Raw genomic sequence first — 12,896 nt, 5'->3', positions numbered from 1 at the left:
CAAAAGGCTTTTATTTTTTCAACTATTGCCCCCAGCTGTGTTTTGCTGAGCCCCTCTTTCCAGTGGGCAGAAGGACAGATTGCCAAGAAGGGGACAGACTAGAGGCAGAAAGGTTTCTGTGGCGCTCATAGCAATAGCTCCACCAGACTCTTGGCAGAGTTGGTGGAGAGATGACAATGACAGGCAGGAGAAAGATTCAGACATCAGGAGTGGGGTCTCACAGGGACCTCAGGGCCATGGGGGTTCTCTGACATCAGTTTCAGAAACACTCTGTCATATCAAGGGCCACTCAACATCATCCACTCAGGTGACATTGCTATAAAAAGTAAGTGCTGCAAATGTGTGGTCAGACCCTTCTGTATCTCCAGTCTCCATAACAACTACACAAAGTATCAATCCTATTTTTAAAATAAGAGAATTGAGGTGGAGGGAAGTCAGATGGCTTTCCCAAGGTCACACAGACACCACACACAGCCACAGCAAACCTACGTGTGTCTGATAAGCTAAGTTACGATCTTTCCACCACGCTCTGCTGCCTCTCTTCTCTTCCTTCTGTTGCTTTGCTCCAGCTGTGAGAGATGCCTCATCCTGCGGGGCGCACTGCTGCCCCCAAGTACTCCACAGAGGGGAAGGCATTCTGGAATCCTAGCATTCTCAGGGCAAAAGTCACTTCTATAACAGAAAACTGAGGCTGCCTGCTCCCCATGTCCCCGCAAAGGTATGCTGCCATTCTGGATCTCCTCTGGGCTCTCCAACTTTGGAACCAAGGAGAGTCATGGAGTCCTCGGCCTCTGGGTGGCCAGACACTCTCTCAGGTCCATTCTAACTTGGCAGTGGGAGCGCCAAGTGCCAGGGAGGTGCAGCGGGACTCACCTGTGGGCAGCTTAAAGGGAAATGAAGTGCCCCCACCCTGGCTGAGGCAGCTGGCCAACTGGATGGAGAGGGGGGAGATGGAGCTTTAATCTTTGGCCCAAGTCCCTGTAGGGGTCCGTAATGCAGATGACCTACTGACCTTTTGGAAGGACCACATGCAAACCGGGGTCCCTGAAGGAACCATTTCAGCTTGATTCCATTGTCTGCTCACTGCAGGGGCCAATATGCAGGGAGCTTATATTCCTAGATACATATATGTGTGTATATATCTGAATAATATGAATTTTACAGATATTTTAATAGCATTAATGGAGACAATGAGAGAAAGAAACATTTTAAAGGGTACAAATAATGCCACCAGTTGGTTTACTCAGTAGGTGTGTGCCTCACGTGGGCAGTTATGGCGACAGGACTCTGTCGTTCCTCAGCTCTTCCAGTCCCTGCGGAGCCCCCCTATGGTGTGCGCTTCTTGCCACAGTGAATGCAACAAGAGTGTAAAGATACAGGTTTTTAATTCAGCAGAGCCTTGGAAAGTTAGCCCACTGCATTCCCAGATGCTCACCAGAGAAGCAGAGCCCTGTTCTGTCCGGGGCCTGCTGGCTGTGCAGTGGCCCCTCGAGGCTGTATGCAGGCCACCAGAAGTTTGATGTTCACCGTATGGGCTCACTTTGAATCTAACCCCTGTATGATCCACTTGCACTATGCCCATAGGCCATCTCCATGTGTTGGTCTGATGATGCCTTCCACCCGCGGCCCCCCACATACCTTCTACACCAGTCCTTACAAGCACACTATGCCTTCTTCTCCACAGGGCAATCTCCTGTTTGCATTTCATTCATCCTCACAACTGTCCTTTGAGGTAGGAATACTCTTCTCACTCAGAGATAAGAATGCTGAGTTAAGATAAGGCAGCAGGGAGTAGGGTGGTTTATCTAAGCTCACACAACTTGCCTTATTTCAGGGCTTCTGGGTGGGTCATTCTCCTTGTGATGGAAGAACTGTGGCGAGTGTCTACGTGGAAATTATAAGGTTCACTTCATTTGGCAATTATCTGGTTAATTTGATCAACACTCTAAGTACCTTACTGGGACATTCAGCATGTGCAGCGCTGTGTACCCCGAATATTATTTACTTCTCCATGCCACCAGTGTGACTCTGCACATGTGCTGTCTGGGAAGCCCTTATCTGTCAAACTGCCCTCTTCCCCCTGGCGGATAATAAGAATTCAACTTGTATTTGGAGCAAAAGTTCCCAGGGGGTCATATGGCCCAATAACAAAAGATTATGATTTCTTATTGGTTTAATAGCATCTATTTTGTAATTCTGAATATACTCTGTTTTAATTGGATTTGTTAAAGGAACAAAAGGGAATAGGTGCCTTACAATTAAAATAAAATATTAAGATTATTAGTTTAACAGACTAGAAATGCTTTCTTCATCAACTAACACATTCAAAACACACAATCCAACCTCAACTCACGGGAAAGCAGAAGAACCACAGTTAGTCCTGGCACCTTTAACCCCCCAGAGGTGAGCGTTAATTCAATTTCCACCAACATGGTTTACGTACTGCAATTGCCAGACAGACATTATTGCATTTTCTCCCCATAGCCACAGCCTCCTTTGCAGATAAGGGACCAGGCTCAGAGAAGTGGCTTGCAGGGCGAAAACTACAGGGCCTGAGGCCAAAGGGCTACCACCCCTCCCCATTTACCACAGGGTGACCCAGGACAGTCTTCTAAGCCTCACTGAGCTTCATCTCCTGCTTGTGTAAATGTGATGATAAAGTGGCTACTTCTGAAGGGGACGTGAGGGCAAGGAGGATTTGGAGGCCTATATTGTGATTTTGTATGTAGGCAGGAGACCAGTGGCACAGATAGGGGAGCATAATTATCATCAACAGTAGAGGCAGGACTCTAGGATTCCAAGTGGATAGTACCCCGGTGCAGGCCCCACAGCCTAGGATCCTCACTGACTAAGGCATCTCTGCCCCTCTAGGTACAGACTTCGGATTACTTTATCCTGGAGGACAGAGAGACATGGCTCTTCCAGGGCACAGGTCCCCAGGATTGCAGAGTGCAGGGGCCATTCGTCTCAAGTGCCCAGTGTGAGAAACACACTTACTGGTCCAAACTTAGTTAAAGAAAACAGCAGAGCGCGGCTTCAGTGCCAGTCTTGCAAGATCGTGTGTCTGGTAAGCAGCACACTCAGGGCGGTTACAACAAGCAATTTATTCCTTAGCACACGAGTCCCTCCTCATTGGCTGAGTACTACAGGGTTCACATTCTTTCCTGGACATCACCTAAGCATATTATATCTATATTAGGTCTTTTTTTGCATTTGTCTTAATTTCATTGGCTGGTTTAAAACTTTTTCTGCATTTCTTTTTTTCCAAAGAGATGCACAGCCCTCTCTTTTTTATCTTATCTCCCTTCCCCCTCCCAGCCAGAGTGACTCCCTGGTACATGTAGGCTTCTTTTTAATACCCTTTTGTTCAACCATCAATTCCTCTGGGAATAAATCACATTTAGTTTTATGCCATTTCTAACACCAGGGGAGTGTGCCTTCTTTCTGCACCATGACCCCATCCGGCCTCAGTGAGATCTGCTGAGGGGTGGACTTGGTGCAGACCCTAGAGTACCCTGACACAGTACACTGGAAGGTGTCCCAGTGTGGTCCCCGCTTCTGCTGTTCATAGCCCCCAGCACTGGGGAAAGCTTTGCTGTAAATCCACCCACCATTAGACTGTGAAGCACCTTGAAGGGGAGCCCTGGAGACCAACCCTAAGGGAACGGCCAAACCTCCCATGCCATTTTGAATTTATTCATTCATCAGCAAAAAATATGAATTGGGTGACTTCTGTGAGTGAGGTGCTGCCTTACACAGCAAACAAAATGAAGGACCTGCTCATGTTCTGGAAGGGATGAACAAAAGCAAATGTGTGATGAGTGCCCTGTGGCCATGAGTGCTAGGAAGAGAGTCGGGACAAAAGGACAAAATGGAAAGGGGCTTGTGGAGAGCTGCTCTTTTGGCGAGGGTGACCAGGCAAGACCTGTGAGGAGACATCTGAGCAGAGACTGAAGAAAGTGAGGATTCAGGGAGATACAGGGCATTTCAGATAGAGGGAACATCAGGCAGAAAGGCTCTGTGGCAGAGGCGGGGGGAGCAACAGCAAGAGGTGGTGAGGAGGGAAGAAGATGGAAGGACAGGTGGAAGGCCAGAGACATAACTGAAAAAACGATGGCAGACATGATCTGGCTTAATTTTCAAATGATACTCTAGCTGTTGTGAGAAAAATCTTCAGGGCATCAAGGCTGGAAGGCCAGTCCCCACCCTCCCCCAGGGTACTCGCAGATATGGCCTTGCCCTCCCCGCTGAAGCTTCTGCTGGAGACAGATGGCAGCCTGACCCTGAGGCATCGGTAGGCTCCTGCTTTGTTTTCCTGCTCCTGTGCAGTCTGTTCTCAACACAGCAGCCAGAGAATTTCTGTTGTCACAGCAAATGCCACCATGTTACTCCTTGGCTTACAGCCCTCCAGTGTGTCCCATTTCACTGCAGGAAAGTAGTGAGTCCTCTGGTGGCCCATAGCCTGCCCCTGGCCTCTCTGAAGGGCTGCCACCACCTGTCCTCACACTCCACATCAGCCGCCCGGCCCAGCCATTCCTCCAACATGCCGGGCAAGCTTCTCCTTATGGCCTTTGCTCCAGCTGCTTCATTCTTCTAGAAGATTCTTCTGATATTTACTTGACTGACCAGGACACCTTCTTCAAGGATTTGGTTAAGTTTCACCTTCTCAGTTCAGCTTACCCTGACGCCCAGTTAGTGAGGCAAACTGACCCCAGCATCCATGGATCCATGCTCTGTGTGCTCCCATTGTGCTTTCACCCAGATACATTTTATAGTGGACTTATTTGTCGTGCTTATTTTTACTGTGCATCCCGTCCCCTTCCTCCCCCACCAGACTCTAAACACTCAGTGCCTGGCGCACAGTAGGCCCTCAGTAGAGTAGCCATTGGTTGAATGAATGAATTTTTAACAAGGTCAGTCCTCATTAAGTCCAGTTCCTGTGTCTTCAGAAAGGGATCAGCTTTGTCTCCAGTTTCACAGCTTGTATTCAGCTGCTACATTATCAACTTGACCCATTGTTCTCCTTCCACTTTGAAAGGGTTTCTAAAATATACAGAATAATTTTTAAGGGAGAAGTCTTTGGGAGAAACTTGTCACTTTCACAGCAAATATTTATTGTCACTGAGTGTGGACCCAGTCTCAGGTGCCCCTCGAGGACAGGAAGGCTTTCCAAAGAGATGCATTTAATGATGTGATGAGTCATTTGTCTATGAGAATAAGTAGCTGTAGGCTGGGAACAGGGTTGGTAGTGTCATGAATGAAGTTGTTTTAATTGGCTTAGGCCAAGGGGAAAGAAAAGTCCCAGAAGTAAGAATGGACTTGTACAAAGGAGAGAGAGGATGAAGCTAGAGGTCTGAGGAGGCGGTGAGACAGCCCAGGAAGAGAGGGGCATCTGGCAGCCAGGAAGCAAGATGCCACTCCCTTCAAAGTTTCTGTATAAATAAGTTTATGGCAGTGACATTTAAGATTATAAAAGCAAACGGACACAATTCAATATCTAACAATGGACAATTGATGAAATAATTACAGTGTAGTCATAGAATGAAATAAATGTTAAACAGAAATGAAATCTATTTTTGTGTGTGTGGGTGCCCTTGAAATAGTTATTGATTGAATGAATGAACAATAAGTCAATCAGCAGCTGTTTACTTGTAACTTCTTATTAGAGAAGCCAGATACGTGTAATTTACAGTTAGTTTTCTGAACTTTCAGTAAAAAGCATTTCTAACTGATAGACTGAATCACACCCTTTTATAGCTTTTTCAGTGAATATCCTAATCAGAAAAGAAAGCTGCAAACACACATGCTTTCACACACACACACACAAAGTTCTACTTTCTTTTCATTTACATGAATTCTGTGAAGTCACTCAAGCCACCCTTAAAATGGTGTGTGTGTGTGTGTAGGAGAGAGATTTAAAAATATTCAGCAGATTTTGGGTCAAAGAGGGGAATCTGAGGAAATTTTCCTGGGACAAAGACAAGAAGGGACCACACATGTCTAGGGTTAGAGTTTTGGAGGTGGAAAAGCCTGACTTATATCCTGACTTACCACTTTCTGCTAACATGGAAACTTGAACCAGATACAGTCCTTTTCTGAGCCTCAGATTCCTGCGGGCAGTGCAAAGATCCTGTAGAAAAAGCTATAGAGGTGAGAGGTGATAAATAGCTTTGGTGATGGGATGGCGGCAGTGGGGATGGTTGCTAATGGAGAACGTTGATTTGCCTGGCGGCAGGTGCAGGAGGAGGGGGAGGAGCACCCGAGGGGCATCGCTCCCAACTACAGATGTGCACACTCAGCAGAAGGTGGACAGTCTGGTTGTCTGAGGCAGCACACGCTGTACTGAGTGGTCTGCCAGCCTGGCCATGCTCAGCATTGCTAGACGGGGTGCTGGGTGAGGAGCGTTGGACAGCCATTCTTGTTTCCCTCCAGAGATACCCGGGATGGAGCAAGCCCTCCATCACACTGGAAATCCTCAGCCAAGTACAGAAGACTGTGATATAAAAACCGTGTAGCTCCTTATGTGTGGGTGACCTGCAATATGGTGCAATGTCAGGGAGAATATTGATTTAAATAGTGGCTAAACTTACTCCATCCAGAGGTGAAGGGCATTGGAAGGACCATGGTCTAATTTTTAAAGGGATATTTTAGATTAAAGGGTGCAAAAGAGTAGTTTTGGGCTCCTTAGTTGTATGTAAGACACCTGTGTAAAAAATGTTGTCTTCGAATCTTAATTTTTTTTTGTAGAAATATTTCCTAAATTCAGATTTCCTTTTCCTCTTGAGTCTTTATCAGGCTTACTTGAAGTTATTACTGAAGCATTTAACACTATCATAAGTAAGAGACCCCTTTTTTGATGACTGAGCAACATATGTAATTTGCTAGGAATGATGTGAACGATGGCCATAAAGGCAGCCTGCATTTTGTATAGCATAGGGCAGCTGTTCAGCATTTCCCAAACAGGGGTAGGTGCCCATGAATTAGCCACTGCCTGTTCCTTTCCTGTTCTGTAAAAAAATACTCAATAGGAGGCAGTCACATGGGTAGCACAGGATGCAGGGAATTGAGGCAAATAGACCTAGGCTGTACCCCAACCTTCACTTCCAACCTCGTTTTCCTCATGAGTTCACTTTACTGATCTGCAAAATGGTTAGAAAACTTCAGGCTGTTGTGAAGAATAAGTGAAATGAGGACCATGAAGTATCAATTGTGCAGTGGATACTCAATGAATGATAATCTGGCTCCTGCAGTCAGTGCCTCTATGATGCTAAAAAATACTGATAGATTCACCAAATAACACCATATTGATCATCTCCCCCCTCAAATTAATACCCCCAGAACACTCCTCACTGGTCATTAACCCCAGATATAGGACTTGTGGGACAATCTTTGCTGATTTCCAATCACAAAAGTCTTTGCAACATTTTTACACTCAAATTCCTATTGATAATATTAATAGCAATAAAAGAAAAAATGTTAATAACTTGTGACAGTAATTATGCTTTTGTCCACTTTTAACCTCTAGAACTGGCTACAGCCCAAGCTACTCACTTGTTCATTCACTCATTTGTTCCTTCATTCAGCAATTTTTATTTGAGTCATTCTATGGGTCAGGGTCAGGTCAGAAGAATTCAGTGAGCAAGACAGACATTGTGTTGCTCATGAAACTCCTGTTTTAGGAGAAAGCAGATCAAGCAATAAAAACAAAACAGAAAGATCTGAGACCACTTCAGGTGTAAATGCTCTGCAAAAAATAAAGCTTGAAGAGGTGAAAGGGAAATGTGAGGTGTCAGGAAGAGAATATTAGGGGACAGCTAATTTAGACTGAGATGGCTGGGGAGTCCTCTCTAAGGTGAACACTAAGAGAGGCCACCAGGAGGACGTGAGGAGGAACAGCCAGTAAGGGGACATATCCAGTGCAAAGTCCTAACGGCAAGGAGGAGCTTGGGTGTTTGAGAGACAGGAGATGCAGGGCGGTTGGGGCAAGGGCAGCAAGAGAGGGCAAAAGATGAGGCCAGAGAGTTGGGAAGGGGTTGCACGAGGTGGGCCATGCAGCATTTTACAGACATTATAAGGAACTCTTATGACTACTTGATGTATTGATTTTGATTGCCACTGGACAGATGTGGCAACTGAGGCTAAAAAGAGGCCAAGTAGCTTGTCCAAAGTCACAAAGACTAGAATTAGGGGTGCCTACATTTTCCTGTTATAGCTGTCAAGGAAATAGGAAAATAGGAGTGTGTTGTGGTATGCTCCATAAAGAGTCTTTCCTTGCAAGGCATAGCACAGCCTAGGACTTAACCACTTGTTAGTGGGTTCCAGTGTTCAGGATAATTCCTGAAAGGCGTTTGCCTCCAGACTTCTCCAAAGACAGACTGTGCTCCAAACCATATTGAGTTAGCAGTAATCAAGTGGGTTCTGCTGAAGTTTCCCTAATAGGCTCTAGCCTCCTGAGTGAATGAGTATCCTCACTGCAGTTTCCCTAGAGGCATAACTAGTTGGGGTGAAGAAGCAGTTCAGATACCCACCAGCAATAAAATGCTCAGAGAGACTCAGACTTTAGAGAAAGAATCAAGCCTGACCCCAAACTCCCACTGCCTTGTGTAGCAACCTTCCCAAGCTTGCCTATGGCCGGCACCCAAGAGTACCTGCTGTGTCCCCAGCTAGCTGCACTTCCTGCCTGGGACTCAGAGCCAGCGTCCTCCTCTCCTATGTAATGCATTAATTCGAATCTAGGGTTTGCAAATAAAGCACCTCAGGAGAACCGGCTGCTTACTCAAAGGAGTAAAGAGAAAAGCAAAGTTTGAAGAGTTTGTTGTATGGCAAAATTGAAGTAAATCAATAAATGCACAGCAACCACACCACCAGAGAAAAACTTACCCTGCTCATTCCAGTTCCTCCTGCTCAGCTGTGAAACTCTGTCACCAGGCAACAAGAGACTTGAAACCTGGAGTTAATTAGCATAAGCTTGACGGTGGCCTGCTAGGTGAAAGAACACAGCTGAAAGGGTGTCCAGGACATGCCAGCTTCCCAGCCTGGGGCTGGGCTATCTGGGCTGGCCGAGGTGAGCTTTGTCCTTTGTCCCCTGTGGTGTGGTGGGGAGGGTCATAGTACCAGGGCAGAGCCTGCTTCCCATGGCAACTGCTGGAAATGGACATTGCCAAAAGAGGGAAAAAAGCCATGTTTACTTCTTTTTTTTAAATTTGGTATCATTAATCTACAATTACATAAGCAACATTATGGTTACTAGACTCCCCGCATCATCAAGTTCCCACCACATACCCCATTACAGTCACTGTCCATCAGCGTAGTAAGATGCTATAGAATCACTACTTGTCTTCTCTGTGTTATACTGCCTTCCCCATGTCCCCCACCACACATTATGTCTGCTAATCATAATGCCCCTTTTCCCCCTTGTCCCTCCCATCCCACCCATCCTCCCCAGTCCCTTTTCCTTTGGTAAATGTTAGTTCATTCTTGGGTTCTGTGATTCTGCTGCTGTTTCGTTCCTTCAGTTTTTTTCTTTGTTATTATACTCCACAGATGAGTGAAATCATTTGATACTTGTCTTTCTCCACCTGGCTTATTTCACTCAGCATAATATCCTCTAGCTCCATCCATGTTGTTGCAAATGGTAGGATTTGTTTTCTTCCTATGGCTGAATAATATTCCATTGTGTATACGTACCGCATCTTCTTTATCCATTCATCTACTAATGGACACTTACATTGCTTCCATTTCTCGGCTATTGTAAATAGTGCTGCAATAAACATAAGGGTGCATGTATCTTTTTCAAACTGGGCTCCTGAATTCTTAGGGTAAATTCCTAGAAGTGGAATTCCTGGGTCAAATGGTATTTCTATTTTGAGCTTTTTGAGGAACCTCCATACTGCTTTCCACAATGGTTGAACTAGTTTACATTCCCACCAGCAGTGTAGGAGGGTTCCCCTTTCTCCACATCCTTGCCAACATTTGTTGTTGTTTGTCTTTTGCATGGTGGCCATCCTTACTGGTGTGAGCTGATATCTCATTGTGGTTTTAATTTGCATTTCTCTGATAATGAGGGATGTGGAGCATCTTTTCATGTGCCTGTTGGCCATCTGAATTTCTTCTTTATAGAAGTGTCTGTTCAGATCCTCTGCCTGTTTTTTAAATGGATTATTTGCTTTTTGTTTGTTGAGGTGCATGAGTTCTTTATACATTTTGGATGTCAATCCTTTATCAGACATGTCTTTTATGAAAATATTCTCCCATACTGTAGGATGTCATTTTGGTCTGTTGATGATGTCCTTTGCTGTACAGAAGCTTTTCAGCTTGAAATAATCCCATTTGTTTATCTTTGCTTTTGTTTCCCTTGCCCAGGGGGATATGTTCATGAAGAAGTTGCTCATGTTTATGTCCAAGAGATTTTTGCCTATGTTTTTTTCTAAGAGTTTTATGGTTTCATGACTTACATTCAGGTGTTTGATCCATTTTGAATTTACTTTTGTGTATAGGGTTACACAATGATCCAGTTTCATTCTCTTACATGTAGCTGTCCAGTTTTGCCAACACCAGCTGTTGAAGAGGCTGTCATTTCCCTATTGTATATCCATGGCTCCTTTATCATATATTAATTGGCCATATATGGTTGGCTTAATATCTGGACTCTCTATTCTGTTCCACTGGTCTGTGGGTCTGTTCTTGTGCCCGTACCAAATTGTCTTTATTACTGTGGCTTTGTAGTATAGCTTGAAGTGGGTAAGTGTGATCCCCACTGCTTTATTCTTCTTTCTCGGGATTGCTTTGACTATTCAGGATCTTTTATGGTCCCATATGAATTTTAGAACTATTTGTTCCAGTTCATTGAAGAATGCTGTTGGTATTTTGATAGGGATTGCATTGAATCTGTACATTGCTTCAGGCAGGATGGCCATTTTGACAATATCAATTCTTCCTAGCCAAGAGCATGGGATGAATTTCCATTTGTTAGTGTCCTCTTTAATTTCTCTTAGGACAGTTTAGTAGTTTTTAGGGTATAGGTCTTCCACTTCCTTGGTTAGATTTATTCCTAGGTATTTTATTCTTTTTGATGCAGTTGTGAATGGAATTGTTTTCCTGATTTCTCTTTCTGCTAGTTCATCACTAATGCATAGGAGAGCAACAGATTTCTGTGTATTAATTTTGTATCCTGCAACTTTGCTGAATTCAGATATTAGTTCTAGTAGTTTTTCAGTGGAGCCTTTAGGGTTTTTTATGTACAATATCATGTCATCTGCAAATAGTGACAGTTTAACCTCTCCTTTACCAATCTGGATGCCTTGTATTTCTTTGTGTTGTCTGATTGCTGTGGCTAGGACCTCCAGTACTATGTTGAATAACAGTGGGGAGAGTGGGCATCCCTGTCTTGTTCCTGATCTTAGAGGAAAAGTTTTCAGCTTCTCACTGTTAAGTATGATGTTGGCTGTGGGTTTGTCATATATAGCCTTTATTGTGTTGAGGTACTTGCCCTCTGTACCCATTTTGTTGAGAGTTTTTATCATGATTGAATGTTGAATTTTGTCGAACGCTTTTTCAGCACCTATGGAGATGATCTTGTGGTTTTTGTCCTTCTTTTTGTTGATGTGGTGGATGATGTTAATGGATTTTCAAATGTTGTACCATCCTTGCATTCCCTGAGATGAATCCCACTTGATCATGGTGTATGATCCTCTTGATGTATTTTTGAATTCGGTTTGCTAATATTTTGTAGAGTATTTTTGCATCTACATTCATCAGGGATATTGGTCTGTAATTTACTTTTTTGGTGGTGTCTTTGACTCGTTTTGGTATTAGAGTGATGCTGGCTTCATAGAATGAGTTTGGAAGTATTCCCTCCTCTTTTATTTTTTGGAAAACTTTAAGGACAATGGGTATTATGTCTTCTGTATATGTCTGGTGAAATTCAGTGGTGAATCCATCTGGACCGGGAATTTTGTTTTTGGGTAGTTTTTTGACTACTGATTCAATTTTGACTACCGATTCAATTTGGTCTGTTTAGATTTTCTGCTTCTTCCTTGGGCAGTCTTGGAAGGTTGTATTTTTCTAGGAAGTTGTCCATTTCTTCTAGGTTTTCCAGCTTGTTAGCATATAGTTTTCATAGTATTCTCTAATAATTCTTTGTATTTCTGTGTTGTCCGTCATGATTTTTCCTTTCTCATTTCTGATTCCGTTTATGTGTGTGGATTCTCTTTTTCTCTTAATAAGTATGGCTAGGGATTTATCTATTTTGTTTATTTTCTAAAAGAACCAACTCTTGGTTTCAATGATATTTTTATTGTTTTATTCTTCTCAATTTTATTTATTTCTTCTCTGATCTTTATTATGTCCCTCCTTCTGCTGACTTTGGGCCTCATTTGTTCTTCTTTTTCCAGTTTCAATAATTGTGACTTTAGACTATTTATTTGGGATTGTTCTTCCTTCTTCAAATAGGCCAGGATTGCAATATACTTTCATCTTAGAACTGCCTTTGCTGCATCCCACAGAAATTGGGGCTCTGTGCTGTTGTCATTTGTTTCCATATATTGCTTGATCCCTGTTTTAATGTGATCATTGATCCATTGATTATTTAGGAGCATGTTGTTAAGCCTCCATGTGTTTGTGAGCCTTTTTGCTTTCTTTGTACAATTTGTTTCTAGTTTTAAACCTTTGTGATCTGAGAAGTTGGTTGGTAGAGTTTCAATCTTTTGAATTTACTGAGGTTCTTTTTGTGGCCTAGTATGTAGTCTATTCTGGAAAATGTTCCATGTGCACTTGAGAAGAATGTGTTCCTTGCTGTTTTGGGGTCTAGAGTTCTGTAGATGTCTGTTAGGTCCATCTGTTCTAGTGTGTTGTTCAGTGCCTCTCTGTCCTTACTTATTTTCTGTCTGGTGGTACTG

At 43.7% G+C, this 12,896-nt stretch overlaps 2 protein-coding genes across 13 annotated transcripts in view; one reads left to right on the top strand and one right to left on the bottom strand.

The window, feature by feature from the left end:
* Positions 1-12,896, top strand: part of WDFY4 (WDFY family member 4) — a 320,292-nt gene that overhangs the window by 254,531 nt on the left and 52,865 nt on the right. The window contains exon 48 of one of the 9 annotated variants that reach the window (XM_073241227.1): positions 2,872-3,067. The exons of the other annotated variants lie outside the window; for them this stretch is intronic. Coding sequence (XP_073097328.1) covers positions 2,872-3,067 — 196 coding nt within the window. The remainder of the gene's footprint in view (positions 1-2,871; positions 3,068-12,896) is intronic. 9 annotated transcript variants of the gene reach the window in all.
* LRRC18 (leucine rich repeat containing 18) overlaps positions 1-12,896 on the bottom strand; it is a 35,554-nt gene that overhangs the window by 15,410 nt on the left and 7,248 nt on the right. The window contains exons 1-2 of one of the 4 annotated variants that reach the window (XM_073241232.1): positions 8,881-9,080; positions 6,052-6,130 (exon numbers count right to left, since the gene is read on the bottom strand). The exons of 1 other annotated variant lie outside the window; for it this stretch is intronic. The gene's annotated coding sequence lies outside the window, so the exon portion shown is untranslated. Of the gene's footprint in view, positions 1-6,051; positions 6,131-8,880; positions 9,081-12,896 lie in introns of those variants that run through there. 2 more of the 4 variants (XM_073241231.1, XM_073241233.1) reach the window with 2 other exon arrangements.

This window comes from Manis javanica, chromosome 7 (assembly GCF_040802235.1).
Source record: "Manis javanica isolate MJ-LG chromosome 7, MJ_LKY, whole genome shotgun sequence".
Classification (NCBI taxonomy): Eukaryota; Metazoa; Chordata; class Mammalia; order Pholidota; family Manidae; genus Manis; species Manis javanica.
Note: the sequence above shows the minus strand (reverse complement) of the source record. Positions and strands in the feature narration are given on the sequence as shown.